The 21,623-nt window shown below is 35.1% G+C and overlaps 1 protein-coding gene across 7 annotated transcripts; it reads right to left on the bottom strand.

The window, feature by feature from the left end:
* Window positions 1-1,879: 1,879 nt before the first annotated feature.
* On the bottom strand, window positions 1,880-20,621 carry LOC137245621 (putative inorganic phosphate cotransporter). Of its 7 annotated transcripts, none has more exons than XM_067776577.1 (5): window positions 20,342-20,621; window positions 12,360-12,553; window positions 6,028-6,164; window positions 3,641-4,717; window positions 1,880-2,360 (listed from the first exon to the last, which is right to left on the bottom strand). In XM_067776577.1, the coding sequence occupies exons 2-5, from the start codon at window positions 12,454-12,456 to the stop codon at window positions 2,190-2,192; spliced, it is 1,482 nt and encodes a 493-aa protein (XP_067632678.1). In that variant the 5' UTR covers window positions 12,457-12,553; window positions 20,342-20,621; the 3' UTR covers window positions 1,880-2,189. The 7 variants fall into 7 exon arrangements, with proteins under 7 accessions (XP_067632678.1, XP_067632677.1, XP_067632675.1 ...); XM_067776576.1 differs by having other exon boundaries at window positions 20,346-20,621; XM_067776574.1 differs by having other exon boundaries at window positions 20,480-20,621.
* Window positions 20,622-21,623: the final 1,002 nt, after the last annotated feature.

Genomic DNA, 21,623 nt, shown 5'->3' with positions numbered 1-21,623 from the left:
TGTGGCAATAGGAGCGGAAGCTGACACACAGTCTGTACTGCCAGGGATGAAGTCGTTGTCGGTCACAAGCTTATATCTCGCCCCACAAAGTCGCGTCTTCACACGGGCAGCGTCCATTTTTGCCACAATGTCAACCGGGTACATCGTCATAGAAAATAGCCGGCTTGTCTACCATATCTTACAGAAAATGTACCATCTTTGGAGAGAGCCCTTAACCTTGTTGGATAGCACCGGCTGTGTTCCTTCAATAAAAAATGGTCTAAACATAATAAAGCACACAGAATACCTTATCTTCGATATAGAAATGGTTTTTATGTTTGGCAGGAACGGTGACCACGTCATCGGAGAACTTATAGTATCTCGTATGCTCATTCTTTTTTGTGACTTGTAGTAAAACAAGTCTCCACAAAAAGATAAGTTTCTGGTACTTAGTCCTCCAGAATAAATCAACCCGTAGGATAAATCTGCACTGCTCAGAGGTGTTTATGTGTGTTTTTTTTTTTTTAATTGGAGTTGGTTCGCTTTGCAGTCTTCAAATCCATACCAAATCAACTTCACAATTGAGGCGGGTATGGGGCAGATGATCGAGTTTCAGAGTCAAATACATCTTCAGTCCACCTATATTATACCATGTTACTGAGCATCATGGCTCAATGTGCGGATCATCAATAGATTGAATGATTGCCGTCTAGGGCTAGCGGAACAAGTGCAGAAAAAAAAATAAAAAATCGGACTTTATAGAGATTTTTATGCTGATTCCAACGGTATATTTCTTTTTTGTTGCAAATGAAAGGTTTGGGGGTAATTCCATGTCAAAAGGCGAAATTATGAATTTTTCAAATCAAAATATCTCCCAAACTAGAGGATGGATTTCAAAAATTAAAAAATCGAAAAATAACTTATAACAATACCTTTCATCTGATGTATACATATCTTTAACTTTTCTGGTCTTCATTTACCAAAAATTAGAAAAAGCTCTTTTTTGCATTCGTGAACGAGCTGATATTACCTCGTAACTCTTATGTTTAGTTTTGGATCGGCTAACATAACAATAAACATAAGAGTTATAAGGTAATATCAGCTTGTTAACGAATGCAAAATTTTAATTAACTTTCCTTTGACGTATATTTTAGCAATAAAAAATTAGCAATGTTATACATTATGTATTTTTGCAATTAATTAATACAATGCATATATATAAAAAAATTTGAACTCATATAACACCTTCTTTGTTTTTCGCCCCTAAATAATCAAGTTATACCTTCTAATATAAAGATATATATACCAAATTAAAGGTAATGAAATTACCTTCAACACGATAGTATTAAAGTATTTTGTCAATAACACATTTTTTCGACTTATTATTCGATTTATGATAAGTTAGCTATCATTTTCCCATAAAAACATAATTTTATTATAGAAATTTCTTCTAAATATAGATGTTTTATATATAAAACAAAACCTTGTTTTATTACCTATCTAAAGACATTACAATTTTCAAGATTGACTCAATAGTTTCAAAGATATTTTGTTTTAAAAAATGTAAAATTTACCCCTTGACGTGGAATTACCCCTATAGTTATTATTTGCACCAAAAAAAAAATTATACGGTTGAACTCACCATAAATACCACTACCGATACTCATATACATTTTTTTAATTTGACAAATGTATGTATTAAGCCGGGCTAGCACTAGAGGAGAGCCATTAACAGTGTCTAATGTTTCACACTCCCACCCCCCTTTGCTACCCCACACTAACAGCCCTGGTTCGAAAAAATTTAAGTATTTCGAAGGATAAAATCGTTTAAAATTGAATCCCCTGCTTTTGCCAGCTAATTTTTCAAAACTCTATTATAAGTGCATAGGTACAACAGGCATTAAATTTATTTAATTTTTATTTCAGCTACTTTCTTACGTTCAAATCTTAAGCATAAACTATATACAATTTAGGTATTTCTATTTTAATCACTTGTCTAAATTATGATACACATTTTTTTCGGTGTAAAAGATCTACTTTCATCAAGTATTTATTAATAAGTCGATATTTTAAAACCCTATTTGTTACAATCTTAAGAAAATCCAGTCAATCAGTAAATAATACCGTTACCGTTCTGTCATACGAGAACACAAAACATAAATAATAACAAAAGAGCTAAGACTAGGACACTCCATATAATACGCTCTGGTCTAATGCTGCGACTCCAACTGTGTTCCGTTACGTTTCTCAGAAGAGGGCAGCGGTACGGCATCATTCCATGGTTGCAGTTCGGTGCGGCCGAATAGGATGAACATCAAGTTACCGAAAAAGTAGAAACCGCTCGCAATGAAGAACACGATACGCCATTGCTCTGGATCTTTCTAAAAGTTTATAATAATAACATCCCGATAAATTCAAGAAAACCCAGAGACATAAACCTAAAGAGATCGCCAACGAGGAACAGAAATAAAAACTGGCTGTAGGTAATGCACCACATTACCTATTTGAATAATAGCAAAAAATAGCTGTTTTCGTTAAAACTTCACAAAAAAGTTGTTGAAAACGTTAAAAAATATTAAAGTAAAATTTTTCTAGCGTCGGAATTGACGAATTTCATGCCACATTTCCCCAATGATGAATTACCTATCCGCGATTTGATGGTTTACTGTTTTCCACTATTCGACATGTTGGCGGTTTTCTATAGTTATACGTTCTCTGAGAAAAACAATAATTTTTATACTCAGCGCGCTTTGCACACAGAGTATATTAGCTTTGATTGGATAACGGTTGGTTGTACAGGTATAAAGGAATCGAGATAGATACAGACTTCCATATATCAAAATCAACAGTGTGGAAAAAAAATTTGATTGAGCAATGTCCGCCCGTCCGTCCGTCTGCCCGTTGACGCGATAACTTGAGTAAATATTGAGATATTTTGATCAAATTTGGTGCACGAGCTTATCTGGACCCAGAATAGATCCACTTACAAATATTATTAATCATACATCAAAAATCGTTAAACCTATCTTAACAAAATTCGACAAAGAGGTTGCCTTTACTATAAGGAATGTTTTGAAGAAAAATTAACGAAATCGGTTAACGACCACGCCCCCTTTTATGTAAAAGATTTTAAAATCGTCGTGGATGAAATTAACAAGATATATCTTAGCGAAAAAGAGCTTTGTATCAATAGAATTTTAATTTTTTAATTGAATTATAACATTAAATTGTAAAACACTAAAATTTTTGAAAATGGGTGTGGCATCGCCCCTTTTATGACTAAGCAATTTTCTATGTTTCGAAGAAAGATTAACGGATCGTAATAAAATTGGGTACACAAATTTTCCCTATAGTAGAAAATATCGGAATCGGGTAAACGCCACGGGAACTTAGATACAAAACAAGTTTAAAAGGGTCGTAGACTAGAATAATTAGCTATAACTTAGCAAAAAATAGTTTTGAATCAATGATAATTCACTTATCAAGTTTTATTGTAAGAGAAAATGGGGAGACATTTTTTTTAAACAGGCGGTGCGACGTGTTATGTGGAAAAGTAATTTATCTGAAATGAAATGTACAATTGAAGCTCACGCTGAGTATATAATGTTCGGTTACACCCGAACTTAGACACCTTTACTTGTTCAATTATATTTGTTCTTACCTCATTCGTTACAACAAAACCGACTACCAACGGCGCTATAATACTCATTATATTCGCTGCACAATTACTGATTCCCATCATAATGCCAGCATAGTTAGGTGATAAATCGATGTGATTAACTTGGAAGCCCAAATAGCAGGATGCATTCATACCAACTGTCACGGTGAGTAAAACAATAGCCAATGTGGTCTGATCTGAACCAACATAACCTAAAATGATGAGTGTTACCACTGGCGTCCAATGACCAATCGAGTTGAATACTTTGCGACTAACTGATAGCGGTAAGCATTTATTCCGATCGAGTACCGATGATATTGCCGAGAAAACGAAACACATTAAAAACATAGCCAAATATGGTAGTGATGAGAGCATTGCATTGCTTTTGATATCCATGCCAAAAACGTTTTTCATATATGTAGGAATTTCGGTAAGCAATGTCCAAAAGCCCCAGTTATTTGTACAATGAGCAAGTGTCAATACCAAAACTGGTGGTGAGGTAAATATTTTTAGCCATGGAGTACGTTGCGGGGCGAGTTGTTCTCCTCCTTCGTTAGTTCTCGTCGATTGTTCAATATATTTTTTTTCTTCAGGAGAAATTAACTTGGATTCCGCTGGTGTACTTGCACCCCAAATAACCCATAAAATAGACCATATAACGCCAAGACTACCCGACAGATAGTAAATACCGGGCCATCCCATGGATGAAGAAGCTATCAAACCGCTTGATCCCATCATAACAACTGTTCCGAATTGTGCGCCCGAATAACAATATGTAGCAAAAGTTCCACGATCTTTAACAGCTGTCCATTTTGATAGTAACGTATGCGTTGATGGAAAGATCATACCTTGACAGAGACCTTGCACAACCCGCAATGCAATTACTAACTTCCAGTCGCCGATTTTTGCACAGATGGGTGTGAGTAAAGTCAGAAGTGAGCATATTAAAACGCCAAAAAAAAGCGTCCTTTTCCCACCGAATTTATTTGCTAACGCTCCGCCAGGTACCTGTGTGATAATGTAGCCCCAAAAAAAGCTACTGAGTAAAAGTGCTTTAGTCTTCTCGTTCCAATCGTATTCCTAACCAAGGCAAAATAATAAAACAATTATTACAGTTATAATTACGTAGGAGTCTCTTGTTATAAAATAATAGGAACAGTATATTACTTTCTAAGTGAGATATCAAATTAAACACCGCACTTTCCGATTTGGTTCAATCTGTCTATACGCGTTTTAATATAGAAAACTACACTAATTAGTTCTTTCAGTGTGAAACTAGTACAAAACATTATTTTTAAATAATCATATCGACTGCTTTATGGAGTAACACCCTACCTCGACTATCCAGAAAAATTTGAAACGCACTCTACCTCACCATTTTATTCAAAAACGCCTCATATCACAACTTAATTCAGACTATAGATGAGCATTAATATTATACACCACGATGCACTAAAACCTTTTTTAACATCTATTGTAATTGCCCTTTCAGCCTTTGAACGGTATGCCGAGGCTTTTAGTGTATTTAAGTATCTTGTATAAAAGTTTCACCACATAGAGCCCACATAGGGCAGACTCTCCCAGGCCCTCTTTGCTGCGAGGGCCTGTCTTTGCCCTTGTCACAAAGTCTAGTATTGTCCGCAGTGATTTTTTTCCCAGTGGGCGCCTTCTATGAGTCCACAAAACAGCTCTGAATTATAGAAAGTTGCTATAGCCCCCTGCTTGGCTGGGTAGTCTGTTCATTACCTTCATGTCATTGATGTGCGCGAACTCATCCTAACAAAATCTTGTTTTTGGATTTGAGATCATTGAGACTCCAATACATTCCACCTCTTGCATATTAGTAATTGTGTAAGCCGGAAGACACACGAGGCTGCCTGTCTCCGTAAACATTCCCTACCGAAAACTTCTATTGCATGCATTCCTGCTATTGGTATCGATGTTTCGAAGTTGGGCCTTTAGATACCATATCCCGTTTCGGGATGAAGAAGAATGAGAAGAACTTGAGAGAAGAGAAAATAGGGAAGGAGACTTAGAAAGAGATATAGTGAGACGAAGATAGAGATAGATGAAGCGAAAAAGACGGAGGGAGGAGTGAATAAAAGGATTATGAAAAAAATTATGACGGGGGAGGGTAGAGTTAGACGGAAGAAGCTTATTAAAATGTATGCAGTTAGACCAAATTTAGGGCAGGTTCTGCTAGAATAATATAAGGAACGCAGACACAAAATATCCAACAAATTTTCAAAATATTCATTAGAAGAGAGGAATTGTTTGCCAGTTTTTCATAGGAATTTTTTTAATTTTTGGTAGCCGAAACAACTCCTGCTATAAAATTTTGCTTATTCCATTTTTTTCGAGTCAAGTTATACATACATATTTGTACTTACATCAAAGTCTGTGTTTGCAGAGCTGTCAGTCATGGCAACAATCGCGACAGATAAATTTACACGCATAGCATAGGCGACTGAAAGTCCAAAGAAGATGAAAAGCGCTTGCAAATGGCGAATGCCAAGACTAAAGCAACCTATAAGGAATAAAAATTACATTTTGTAAACAATGTTAGCTTAAGTGCTTACGTACCATAAAAATAAAATGTCAAATCGAACACTTCTCATACATTTACGATCTGTGATTTATTTGTGAAAAAATATATTGCGGTTAAAATTCGTGTCAAAAAATGGTAAGAGAATATATGTTGACAATCAATTACATTTTGGAACAATTTTCCGTCATCCCTTGTCAAATTTGGTTTCGAGACAAACCGGTTTCGGCGTTCGGAGAACGAAAATCGACACTGATGATGGCACAATGCCGAAACCGGTTTGTCTCGAAACCAAATTTGACAAGGCATGACAGAAAATCGTTCCAATGTACATACATCATATATCCACCCTGTCGGAAAATCAACAAAACAAAATAAGTTAGTTACATTTTCTTAGCAAAGCTGTGTTTTTTCTGCTTATTTTTCTTTGTTGCATATAAATATGCAACACCGCCATTGTTGTTAACACTTTTAGTGTTATATTCAAATTCAAAGAATCAAAATGAAATGTGAAAAATTGCAAAATTTGACGACCAGTGACCTGGAACACATGTTAAATGAGTAAGGAGCAGACAGTGATGGCCTTGATTTTTCTGATGATGACGATATTGCTGATCCGTCGTTTAATATCGAACCTAGCTATCATTGCACTTCTGAGAAGGAACTTAACCTACCACCTGATCTGGAAAACGATATTCCGGATACTACCACTCTAGCAAGATCTACTGAAATCATTGCTGCTAAAACACATATAAATACGACCACCGCTGTGCTATGTGATACACCCGAAACATCTCAATACCTAGGACCAATAGATGCGATAAGCTACCACCGGAGATACTTTTCTCTGCTACTCCATTTGAGGTTTTTTCGTATCTCTTTACTAAGGATATCAATCTAATCATACGTTTATCGGCGACGTTATTCGTCGCGTATAGGCGTGTTTTCGTTTGCTCCGCGATTTTCTTTTAAGTTTTTCTTAAATGGATGATTTTTGTGCTAAATGCAATAAAGGCTTTGCTAGAAATTACTCATTGGTTGTGCCATGTTCGGTTTTTTGTCAAAAAAGGTTTCATAGAAGCTGTTGTGATGGCCAAATTTCAGAATATGATGTGAAATTGTTTAAGATTAATCGTAACATCGTATACTTGTGTCAAGGGTGTGTTAACTTGCCTGAGCGCTTTATTACTTCTTTAGACTATATACTTACTTACTTACTTAATTGGCGCTAAACCGTCTTAGACTATATAGCCGCTTCGCAAATACTTGGCATAGATCTGTTCTGCTCTAAATTCGAGGATTTGATGAAGGAAGTTTAGGGGTTGAAATCGCTTATCAAATCAGATAAGCAACCTCAAAGTTTTAACAATAACAACAACATCAGCAATGACAATGGCCTACAATTCTTACATAGTGCTGTCAGTACATCTTGTGTTAGAGTGATGGAAAAAACAAACAACAATAACCACTGTTCTGCTACAGCTGCGCTTTCGTCCTTGCCGTCTTCTGTTTATCCTATACATACAATGTTATCACCTATTCTTGGCAGCGGCAACGGCACTTCGACATCCGTACTTTCAAATAGTGTGAATGTGCAAAATACATGCCCCTTAACAGATGTTACTAAAGCTGTAGTCATTGGTGCGGTTTGTCGTATCACTGTAGTCGTATCCCTAACGTAATCAGCTGTTTATCGTTACGACGGTAAACCAAAAGCCAATTGGTTGGCTACGATACGGTTACGACCTTAGCGGCACCAATAATCGATTCCATTGATTCACATAAGGTTGGTCGAATCAGCTGTTATAAGGTTACCGATACGGTTACCGATAAAGCACCAATGTCTGCAGCTTAAGGGTCATGCAATGCCTGCTAATAATAGCTATCATCCGGTGGCAAAATCGTGAGCCAGATAAATAATTTTGCATGAAAATACAACAACAACGACTTGAGCCAGATAAATCCAGATAGAAATCTGGTTCAATTTGTGAGCCAGATAATTTGTTAATTACTTCTTTTGAGGTTGGCAACGCGGCCTTTAATATACCCACTTTTTCAAAAATAGATGGTGCTGCTTAGCATTTCGCCGTATGAGTTTAATGAAAACCAGCGGCGACATCTGCTTCTCAAGTCTCAATGATCCAGAGCATTCCCGTGAGAATTGAGCGTGAGCCGGAGCTGTAAAACTCACTGAAAGACGGCAAATGCTAATGTAAAAATTCTTCTGCCGGTGGGACTGCTATTACTTCGACTGGTGCTCCATCGTTTGCCTCTGTTGTTGCTTACAGTGTGAATGCATCGGTTTCTTCAGCTGACGATGTTTATAATGCTACTAATACTACTACTAATGCTGTTAATCATATGTTGCTGATACTGCTAATGGTAAAGCCTCAAAATCCACAAAGAAATGCACTTTTAACGCCCCGATTCTGAGCGTTACCAGTAAAATAGTACCCAGAACATTATGTAACCGAATATTGTTACCAGGGCTTTTATCCGCGATTCTGGCCAGAGTGGTAACGCTGTCATCACCGAAAAACTCAACAGTGTCTTTGGAGAAATTTGAAAGGTAGTTTTCTTTGCTTTCACTGTTGCCACTTTGGTCCATTTGGACCAAAAATGGTCCCTTCCAACCACATCTGGTCCCCTGGTCCCTTTTCTTCAATTTTGGTCCTTTTTAGGCAGTAGCCACGATTGATACTTTTCCTTCTTTTCACTCAGGTAAAAATTCACAATATTGCCCAAAAACTCGCCACACTTTCGTTAGCCCCCATATAATTTTGAATGTACTTCAATGGAACTCTCATCATAAAAAATTGCTCAGTCAGTAAAATGTACCAGAACAATGACATTTCACCTAGGATATAATTTATGCCAGGCATTAAAAAGAAAAGTGTTGGCACACATTGTCGTTAATTGTTGATGAAATAACCGACTAATCAAAAAAAAACTCTTGTTTTATAATAATACTAGCAGACCTGGCAGACGTTGTTCTGCCCTAAATTTGGCTTATCTGCATTTTTAATAAGCTTTTTCCGTCTAACTCTGCCCTCCCGCACCCCTCTTCACTTTTTCCTGATCATTTAATTCATACATAATATACACTTCTGTTTATATATATAGATTAATAATGGCTAGATATTTCGATCGGGTATACAGCACTATATAAAACATATGAAAATGAAAATTGCTTCTCGCCTAGCATAGCTTATAGCGAGCACTCTGCCGTGAGCCTAACACTTTCAAAACTTATACAAAGAAATTCTATGCATTACTTCTCGTTTGGCACGTTGATATTTAAATCTTTCTCACCCAGCTCAATGAGTACAAGGAATTCCAGGACTATTGTGGTGTTAAGCCACGCAAGGTAATAGAAAACTAAGTATCTTGGCACAAGAAATATTTTAACTCGAAGACAGAAGGAAGAGATTTGATTTCGGAAGAAATGTTTTAAATAAAATTATTCCCGTAGGGCTAGCAGAACCACTAAGGCCTGGGATCAAAACTCACACTTACTGAATCTAGGCTCTGATATGAAGTTTAAACGTTAAGGGAAAAAGTAAGCATCTATAAAAATATCACTAACAAAATTGCCTAGTTTAATTCATGATTTAATGAGTTTTCCACATACATAGTTCGGCAACACCAGAACGCAAATTTTGAACCGTTTCTTACTAAAACCTAAATGCACTATACATTTTATTTCATTTCAATCAACAACATAATCCCAGAACCAAGAGCTTTGTGACCAAAACTATATTCACAACGTTTGGTTGGTGAAAGACATAGACTTATGCTATGTCAAAATATAGTACCATTTTTGGTTGCATGCACATACATTTGTTTGTTCAGCTTGAATTAAAGGAAAGTCACAACTATGTTTAGTAAAATTTTGTATTTTATACTAATAAAATAAAACAAAAATTTGGTCCTTTTTTTTTTCGATGAATTTTGGTCCCAAATGAAATCATGGTGTGGCAACCGTGTTCGCTTTACCGAAAATGTCTCACTTGTAGATACGAGGTTAACGAATAAACGGGACGATGTGTATATGCATATTATGCATGATAAGTTTCTACATAGGTATATTGTAATTTATTCTGTGAAAGTACATAACATAAACAAATATGCGTAGCAAGAGGCAACAATTTTACTATTATCTTTACTTATTTGCGCTTACAATTCTTTATTTTTCAGTTTTGCCTTTTTCTAAACAACAACTGTTGTGTTGTTATTTCGATGTAACCACCTACTTTTGTGGGTAAAAAATTATCTGGCTAATTTCGCGGGTAGAATACCAAAAGGGTGTAAAAGTTGTCACATGATTTCGTTACCGTGGTGAAGAATATTGTTACCACACTAGAATCGGGGCGTAAGAAAAACCTATTGCGGTTGCTGTTAACCCTAATAACTTAAATGTTACTGCTAGTGCTGTTACTGCTAGTGGTGGGAATCCTAATGTGCAGACAAGTTCATCGTCGGGATCGGATATTCAACCTTAGCTTAATTTAAGCTGGTCTCTGTAATTTAGTCATAAGTGTCTGTACTAAACATTTTGTTACTAGATTAATAAATAAATAAATAAATAATCAAGCACAAGACTAATTTGTACTCCGTGCGGAATGTAAAAATGTGTTGGTCTGAAAACATCGACAGTTACTACACTTCAACGACAACAGCAAAATAATGCCACAGGGACAACATATGATCCATTGGAGGCACTCAATAATAACTTCAAATAGGTACTATTCCAAGCTGGCTGTATACGTAATGCAAAGTCTTCAGCTGTCATCTCCTCTACAACAAAAAAAAGTTTGTTCTGGCTATGGAGGAACTATAAAAGGTGGTAGCACGGCGACAGCTGATTGTTCTATATGATTTGATACATCAACTACCGGCGCATTACATTTTGACATTCGTCCATCGATTTACAAAAACAAAGTACTTGGAACTTTTATTTATGTTTGTAGCTATGTCACCATGCTACTACCTTGTATGGTTCTGGCTGAATGTCGGAGAGGGAAGGGGAGATATCATTTGTGCATTATTGTCTATTGTATGCATTCCACTCATATATGTTTATGTTTATTGATAAGAAATATTAGTACAGCAAGATTATGGATCTTTTATAGTACAACAAAGCAGGAAAATATTAATAGTGGTATACAATTAAACAATTACACAATACTAATAAGCATGTATTAAAAAGTATATATGTATATAACGTGGGCCTATTCAAAATAAAGCTATTTAGTTTTAATGTCGATATTTTAAAATTATACATGGCCAGTCTATGTACAAGTTTGTCTGAGAAATAGTTATAGATAACATTCTTATAGTTGCATACACTTAAATTATTTCTATTATTTATTTTGCTTTCTTGACAGATTTCAGGTGTCATTGCACATCAAGAGTGATAAATTAACAAATATTAAATGTAATCAACTTTTAATGTAAATTTTTTTTTTTTATATAATAAAATTGAAGACCGATATGCACTGGCCGCAGCTGCTGAAATTTATGGATAAATAAGAACTAATGTTTTCGAAAACTCTAGAAATTTTTTAACTTAAATTATACAAAATAAAAAAAGATAATTTATTTGACAAAATTTATTAAAAACTGCCACTGCTATTTTCGTGCTTGCTGCTGTATGTATATTAATTAAAGTTTTTATGTACGCTATTAAATATTAATTCAATGTTTGTAAAAAAAATTGAAAAAACGCGACCGCAAGACGGACAAGACAACAACTGATCGGACAGTCGCAAGCCACATCCGACCAAAGTCTTATCTTGTAGTTGTACAATTTCTTCCCATTTGTATTTGGCTTCATTTATTTATTTTTCGTTACGGATCTTAATTTTTGTATAAAAGAAATGACATTTACGGCGGTCCGTAAGAATCTTATTTTTATTTTTAATTTTGCATGATTTTTTATATTTTATATTCCAAGAACAAATCCGAACCTTAACCAGAGGGGTAGCCGTTTCCCCGCTTGCACCTTAACTGCATTTCGAACAAAATATGTCGCCCAAATTCTAACTTTTAACCATTTTAAATTTCGCAGATAACCTTTTAATGAACAAAAAAAAATCAACTTTATTTTGTATGCCTTTACACTGTTCACACTGTACTCACACATTAAAATATGCCACTCTGCGTTTAATTACTTACACCCACTTGGCACCACTTCGCTTCCATCCTTACTGTGTTCATTCGCTGTTGACACGTTTGCGCCACCGCTTGTTGGCCAAATTTTCTTCACTGTCATTTTGTTTTGTGATTATGGTTTTCCGTTATTAAAGTTGTAGTTGCAGCACTTGAAATTGGCACGGCAACACTGATTGTTGAATATTTATTAAAATTAACTGTAATAGAAAATAATTTATCAAACTGTATGCACATAAAATTTACAAATAATAAAATATATAAGTACAATGATTGTTTGTATATTGTTTGTATTTTCTCTTAGCTGAAATATTGAATTATTTATTTTAACAAACACGATGAAAGCAGCTGCCAATAAAAATGTCTAACATATCATAATATATAATAACATTTTCCACAATCAAAATAGTATCTGAGTGCATACCTACATATGTACATGAAAACTGTAAACTAATTATTATTGTTGTTATTTATATTTTTATTACACATTTACAACTTTGTTTAAAAAATTCTTTGCTTCGCTTCGTTTGCGTTATGAGCGTGCTCGCCCGCTTATCGTAACTTGCAATTACTTAATGAACGATTTTCCAAAGCGCGAACTCAAACTCGCCAATCAACAAACAACAAGGCCGACTTTCTAATGCGAGCGCGATTGTGTGGTTGTGCACCGGAACACCGGCGCAGATGAGTTTTGGCGACAAGTGGAAACACTTGGCCGCTTACATTGTTACTTGCCACTTGGTTTACGCTCTCCAAATGTTTGCGTGCCTAACTTTCTGGCTCTTTGAAACGCTATGTTTGCTTTACTTAGAGGCAGGGCTGTCGGACCACAAAAAAAAGTTTATTGAAATGTCGAAATGAAGTGAAGTGTCGGTCGAATTTTCGAAGCACTATGAAGAAAGTACTTCCATCAAACTATACAATTTATTTTGCTTCGGCGAATTATTTTAATGTTTTATTAAAACAAAGGTTTACAAGTTTATTTTAAAAGAATATGTGGGTAATAATATCACTAGAAACAAATTGAAATATATAACAAATTGCATTGTATATGTATCTGTTTTAACTGAACTAAAATGGATAAATAAAAAGTTTTTGAAAGTTATTTGCAGCTGCCTATTCGAAAACGCCATATCTGAAAATATTTTTCAAAAATGCCCTTTCTCAGAATGCGGTTTAACAACGCCATATCTCCGAATTTGTTTCATAAACGCCCAAGCCAATGTCCATGGTGGAATAACCAGGTGCAGTAAGCCGTCAATCGTCTCGCTCTAAATTCTTCTCTGTTCTGTCATTCGGCTACCTGAAAAATTTTCACCAATATTGTCCCCGGAAAAGTGTTGCTTTTTGCATTTAAAATATGCCTGTAAAATATGCCACTTTTAGTACCCTTTTCACATAAACTATTGGGTGAATATCGATGGACCTTTACTGAATTTAATTACAGAAATTCATCATTTTGGTATCTTTGGTGTGGGCTTCCATAGGTAAGGCCGTGCTAAACTAATACGTCCATATTTTTGATATTATCATTATATATGTTTAATTTGTTACCAAAAATATTGAAACAGGTTTTTGTTAAATAAACTATTTGCATTCACGTCATATTCAACCACGGATCTTCCCCTGTACAGTGCTACTGAAGACTTTCGAGAAATGGTTTTCTCATTCTTATAAGAACACCAAAATTGTCGTATTATACCTTATATTGAAAAAACTTCACCTAAAAAGTGGTATTCTAAATATACAAAAAAAAATTAACTCACTGTTGCTGACTACTAAGATGAGAGCATTGTTACACTTAAGGATTGGTTCAGATCAGCATCTTCTGATTCTAGGCCGACTGCCGCTGGGCTAGTCTATCCCTTGATATATTTTGGTAAATAATAACTTGGTATTAGGGCTGTGAACTGCATCAAGATTTTTCAACTATCCGGAGGAACCGGATATTCGAATAACCGGATAGCTAAGCAAAAAATCCGACTATCCGGATATCCGGATTCGTAAATGGGAAATGCAGTATCCGCTGTTGGGATATCCGGATACGTAAACGGAAATCTGGATATCCGTATGTCCGGATACTGGAATATAAAAGTTGAATATCTTTATATCAGAATTGAACGAAGCAAACATCGAAAAATTGTTCACAAAATATGTTTGTAGATTATTAAATTTATGTCAAAAATTGAAAAGCTACAATTTTACAAACATCAACAATATTGCGAAGCGTCAATTTAAACTAATAATGAGTGCCAAAATGGTCAGCAAGATTTGGGATCATTTCCAAAGAAGTGAAAATAACAGTGGCATTTGTTTATGTTGACAAAAACGCTACAAAACAAAGGATCGACATCAAGTCTATGGAGCCACTCGGGTTTTCCATTTTCACGAGAATGGTATGGGCGCAACTTTTCTCTCTAAATCTGCGCCAGAATATAAGCCGATAAATAAAATAAATAATAAAAAAATAATGATATATAAATTCGGATATCCGGATAGTTTCACAAACGAATATTAACCGGATATCCATGCCGTCCGGATATTATCCGTGTCAACGGATATCCGTATGCATATCCGGATATTCGAATATGCGGATAGTCCCAGCCCTACTTGGTAACATTAGTAATACATCATGAAATCAACTGTGAACAGTTTTTGGGGATCTTCTGATTAAGTTTTTTATTATATATTAGAAGGGCATATGTTATATTCCTGACTCTCAACGACAAATCATCAAAGCAGATGAATATGTCAATGAATTTTAAGTGACGGAAACACATTCAAGGTATCACGATCACTTCCAAGTGTGACTGTAAAACTTTTCATCGAACCTGAAACTCATTTAAGCTCCGCAAAAGGCAGAAAAGTTCACCTGCACTGGTCCTTTGTGTTCAATTTTGCATTGGCGTTAGGTGGCACTGATATGTTGAAAAAATCAGTTTCTGTAATGTCTTTCGCAGCAAGATATTTATTTTCCTACTCCTATATTTTCAAAGCGGATAAAAATTGTACCCTCTTCTGACCGTCGAAAATACATCCCTACCATTTCAGATAGCGTACATCTTCTGACTTTTTTTATTCATTTCACCTGGTGATTTCACCATGGCCAATGTCAAAATGTTTTGAATTTAAGCTCAGATAGGACGTTTTTGAAACAAGTTTTGAAATGCGCCCTTCAACAACAGAATTCTGAAAAAAAGCGTTATTCAAGCCTACTCGGATCGACGTTGCTTGCGTTGTTTACTTCCATTATTTTACGACACTTATCATATTTGTAGGGAAATTAAAGCAACAAATTTTCATATCTAAAGCATAACGGGAGCTGCAGTGTATGTCATTATACATATGTATCCCACCTATGTACATACCTGGTTACGAAAAACATAGGACAGCTCGAGCGCAAATCTTATGGCCGTAGTAGAGCCCCGTCAACTTTTATATTGACAGCCAACAACAATTAAGGTAATAATCTCGCACAGCACAATATATAAAAGTGTGTGAGAGTGCAAAACCTTGAAAAAATCTGGATTGGGAGAAACAACCATCCACACTTGGTCCCCGGGCATATGGGAATAAATGGAAATGAAAAGGGAATGAGCTAGATATAAAGGGTACATCCCTCAAAGCTTCCATCACAGATGTCCCTTTCATATGTGGCGAGATATACATAAATTGCAACAGGTATCTTATGATATTTAGAATTCCTTTAATTTATTTTGCTGTGGAACCCTAAAATTTATAATTTTCGCAATCAAAGTAAGGGGCCCATCTACAAATAAATCGAATAATATAATAAAAAGCATTAGAAGCATAGTATATCAATCACCATAAAAAGGTTTTGGAGCATTCGGCGAAATTGTATGGTTAACAAGTAGAACAATGTCAAATTAGAAGAAATTTAGCATTAATTTCGATTAAGTGAGATTTTTTGTACCAAGGCGTTGCTTGAAAAATATTAATAAGAACCAACCATTTGATGGGATAGCCCGTACTGAAGTTTACTTGATTTATATTGTTTAAAAAGGGTAGAAGAAAAGCATGTGCAAATGCGCGGTCGTTCTTTCACAGTGAAGGCTACTTGGCGCTTTACCGCCTAGGCGTATTTGAGCGTTTCGTAGCAAGTCACACCAGCTAACCCTGTTTAGGAAAAACTGACGCCGATTGGTCGCACCAAGGGGCGTCAAGACTTTCTCCTCTCGCCTCTCCCAACTCAGTCGATTGAAATACTTTCTTAGCCTGAGTATATTCGTGCATTCGTATAACATGATCTAGCCAGCTCTTAGGCGTTGCACAATCATACATCAAGACAGGTACATATGTCGAACGAATTATAGAGCATGATTTTTGTTTCTCAAGGGAGATCTTAACTTTTCGATTTCCTGCTTAGTGCAAAGGAGAACTTGTTGTCATATATAAGTACCTGCATGTAAAGCACACAGAGGAAAATTTGAAATACTTTGGAAAACTTGCACAGTTACGTTCTATGACTTGACCATTGGCCTGTAGAATGGTCAGAAGATTTTAGATTGGATCGTATAAAACTTACGGACTTAAAAGACGTGGAAAACTTTTTTCTATACTCCGTTGTCCTTGTAGATATTGTATTTTCATCAAAATGCTACTAAAAAATAAATGCAAGACGCGATAGCGAGAGATTTTGGGTCGAGCTTCTATTCAAATTCGCGTCGTACTCCTTTTGATTTTTCCTACAAATCGGCGAGACGGGCCTTCGTGTTTTACACCGATTCCGAGCGGCAGCTGAGTTTGCCCTGAGAAGCTTTTCATGGACGAAATACACTCAGACTGCTTGTTAAAATTTTTCTAATTGAAAAAACGTGTCTAGATTTTTGATAATGTTTCGTCAGGGCTTGAATTCAGGATCTTCGATGTGGTAGACGCTACCACCACAACACGGCGACCGCTACATCTTTTATTTTGATTTTATTTTTGACGAAACGAAATATTTATTTATACTTTTTTGATATCCAACAAAACGTAATATATTTTGGTGTTTTTTTGGTTTTGTGATAATTAACGAAATGAAACTTTTCTTTTCTGGTTGAAATCTTCCGACCGAGGTGAATGCGGCAGCCCTGCTAGGAGGTTTTTTGTTAGATCTTTTGTTTGTTCATAGGTGAGTTTGTTTATGCTATGTTTACCTATGCCAATAGACTGCAACTATTAACTCTATTGATCATTTTGGTCAAATGAGCATAGTAAATAAGAGTGTGTGCAATTAGCCAGTAATAACACAGAGAAATAGCAAATTTGAGCTTTGTTTTGGTTTTATATGCTAGTAACTTGTACAATTGTTTTTATTAATGGTGAGTAAGAGAATATATGTAAAAACGAAATAACATAAGTACGAACTTGAATAAAACTACTTCTTTACGCATTCTGTTGCTATTACTATCTGTGGTGAATGAAAGTGACTTATTGTTGGAAAGAATCATAAAGTGAACTAGGGCTGTCGAGTGGATATTCCCTGCACTAAATCACGAACCAATCACAAAAGTATACAAAATTTATATTAGATATTTTGTATCTCATTATGCATTTGGAAAACTCCCAAACGAGATAAGGCTTGCCTTACAAAGAAGTTTTAGGAGGCAATGTCGAGCAGTCGACCACGTAAACGTAAAAAGTATATAACATAAGATATTGCTGTATTTTCCTACGTTTCGATTTTAGAGAATTTTGGAGAAACCAATTCCGGCGCTGAGCTCTCTACAGTGCTGCTTTCTAAAAAATAATTTCAAAATATAGCTGTGGTCACAAGTTATAATCGCCTAAGTCGAGATGGGATGATTCTCAAAATTAATTTTTGATATAATTTTATACCATTTTTTAACAATTATAGATTTTAAGAACGTTAAACAGTCCATATTAAGACCACTTACGTATTTCAAATGATATTTATGTATATCGGACTTTTATATTCGAGATTTGAAGCGCTTTATACAACCTTTTCGATGGCGTGATTTTAGACTTAAGCTATTATGACGTGACCATCAATATAGAAATATGAATTCAAATAAAATGACCCAAGTCGAACATGTTTTCAAATGGTCCTCAAGTCATGAAAAAAGCAAGTTATCCAAAGAAGGTGCGGATTTCTTTGAAAATTCTATATCCCTATTGGCTAAAAGAATAACCGAAATCGGGGATGCAAGATCCTTAATTAAGTAGGTTCCAGTGGTTAAATACTCCTTCGAATAAATTCTCGACCCAAACTTAAGTTGAAGATATATGTACGTATGAAAAGGGTTTGAAAAATCATTTTGCCTTAAATTCAAAACTCTGTTGATAATTTGCTAAACTATAGAATAGCGTCTAAAATGTTAATTTTGCTTTTCATACTTCACCATTCAACACCCTTTGAGTTAATCACATTGATTATAACCTATCAACCAAGTTTAAATAACACCTACACTTTACAACAAGGCCTTAACATCTTTCAACTTAAAATCGGTCGACTTTCATTCTAAAATATCTTTTTGTTTTAACGGAGATTATTGAAATCAAACTTTGGAACACAAAACGTCTGCAAATTTGTGCCTCACCAGGCCCTTGTAAAAATTAAATTATGTAGATGCGCCGAGGATTATCCGATTTTCACCCTTATGTTACGCAATGATAACAACTTATAATTTCGAGGGCGGCATCCTTGGCCACATATTGACTTTTTAATGTTTCAAGAAAAGATCTCCGGATATACATATAGGGTCTTCCCGTATGTAACCCCTACACAAATATGAAAATAGAACAACGAGTAAAAGCCTTAAGGTTTCACTGGCTGCGTCATGCTATGCGGGGGAATGAAATAGAAAAAGATAAGAAATTTACATTATATCCTTTGGTTCTCACAATTGGCATCAGCCAAGTACGCATAACTGGTTCAACTATACTCAAAGAAAACCGGCGTAGTTAAATCAAGCACAATCGGACAAATTAAAAGATTTTCATATGGCGATGGTAACTACGACATGTTTCTGAATTTCACTGCATTATCAGTTAAGTCTTCAGGTGCTGAGTTTTGAACTCGAAATCACCTGCATTCATACTGGTGTTATGGCATATATCTCATAAACTCAGTCATTTGAATGCTCCTCTTCATGCTTTGTATTTTATTCCAAGTATTGCCTTTTTTGTTCCTATTACGTTTATACACAGTTTGGTGGAAATATTTTTAGGCTCGTTCAACAGAGCTTGCTCAGTGACATTGAACGTTGGCGATACATTATTAGGAAAGCTTTCGCTATTCATCATTATTCCACTATTATTTAGATCGTGATGTTTTAGCAAGCTTATTTGGTATATCTGGCTCGAGGTAAATTTTGTTTCCACAAAAAAAAACAATAAAACACTAAGTTTTCTTGATCGCCAGTATATTTCAATTGCTTCGGTAACCGTCTGCAGAGCAACTAAACAACAACAACAATTACATACAATTTTTATTATTGTTTTATCGCTATTGACCTGCATTATATTTAATAAACAAGACAGGCTCATATGGCTTTATACAATTTTTCATTTTATTATTGATATTATTATTTATAAGACGGTTTTAATTGAGAACGGAAAATCTTCAAATCAATAAATAAAGCACAAACCGTAGCTAAAATGAGCACCAGTCAATATCAAACTGTTCACAAACTGCCAACGATGGATTTGAAATATATGTTTTAATACAAGATTATGGTTCACGACTTTGGAAAAAATGTACTCAACAGACTTTCGTCAACTGATGTTTTGGTTTCTATACTTGGTTCGTTCCATTTAGAGTGATTTTTTCTCTGAGTGACAAAGCAATTTGTCCTTTCAACTTGAATGCCAGAGGATTTTCTCTTGGGATTTTGTTTTGTATTTTTGTATATGAAACACTTTTGAGAAAAGAAAGATCAAAATATTTGTTTGCACCGTGAGTATATTTTCCTTAGTCATACAAGTGTTTCATTAAAACAGGATGGATCCAACAGTATTCTTACCTACTAACAATTTACAACGATTTCGTTACTAACAAGCTCTTGTTTATTTATCCACTTTTTGGTTTTTAAAGCATTTTAGATATTTTTTATAATATAATTATATTCTTTTTATTTCCTTTGTTTATAACAAACACTCACTTTGCTAGAATAGTTTCGATTTTTATTTTTTGTTTAACTATTTTTGCATAGTTACATTGCGTTCATTATTTAGCCTTTCGTGAGGCCATATATTAATTAATTTAAACTGATGAACGCGTTCCGTGCGACAATTTCAACTCAACTAAGCAGATCGGTAATATAACTATTTTATTTATACTTGCTATATCATATCGTTTATAATTTACTTCGTTCCAATAGTACATATGTATATACTTACATTGAGCGGTACTTGAACATGTCGCACAAACGTAAGTACACAGTACTTATGAGTAGATACGAAAGCTGATAAAGTAGGAAGAAAAGCTGCAACAGATAGCCATAATATTGGTAATAATTTTAACACAAACATGCGGTCAGACATATGCAACGTAAATAAAACATAAATATGTAGATATACCGACATATTAAATCGTATCGAAAATAGTTCACAGTACATCGGTAGTTGAAAAGGGCTTAGAGTAATACTTCTTATGACCATTTTTTTTTTTTTTTATCTCGGACGTTGTGGCAGCGCACTGCCCTCAAGTGGCCCGATGAAACCAGGCTAATCCTGTTTTTGGTTTTTTTTAATTCATACATACTGTTTTTTTTTTTTTTATGTATCCTAATTCTTATTTATGTGTTATTTATAATTTTTTTGTTACCGAGTCTTTGAGAGGCAGTGGCTTCTTAAGCGCCGAGATCTAAAACCACTTAGCTACAGAGAAACTCATCAGCTGAGAAATATAAATAAAATAGACTAAAAGTAAATATAATTTGTTAATTATTAAGAGAAGATAGAACCGTCTTTTTTATGGCAAAGAGCGAGTCCGAAACATGAATTATTCTCGAGTGAGAGTTATAATATCCACACAAACATAGAAAAGGTTCGTGTAGTTGGAAATTGCTTCTGCATTGTTTAACAATTATAGGTTTATAATGCCTTGAAACTCGGCATGGAACATTCAAGTTTACTTCGTTCAAAATGGGCTTGAAATCGATCCATTTAAAAGTCTAGCCATAAATAGTACACCTAGCATTTCTCTACGACTTGCAAGTGTGTGAAGATTTATTAGTTTTAATCGATTAGTGTAAGGAGGAAGATTATACGGAGAGTCCCATTGAAGATTTCTCAAGGCGAAAA

The sequence above is a fragment of the Eurosta solidaginis genome, chromosome 3, assembly GCF_040869045.1.
Source record: "Eurosta solidaginis isolate ZX-2024a chromosome 3, ASM4086904v1, whole genome shotgun sequence".
NCBI classification, from domain to species: Eukaryota; Metazoa; Arthropoda; class Insecta; order Diptera; family Tephritidae; genus Eurosta; species Eurosta solidaginis.
Note: the sequence above shows the minus strand (reverse complement) of the source record. Positions and strands in the feature narration are given on the sequence as shown.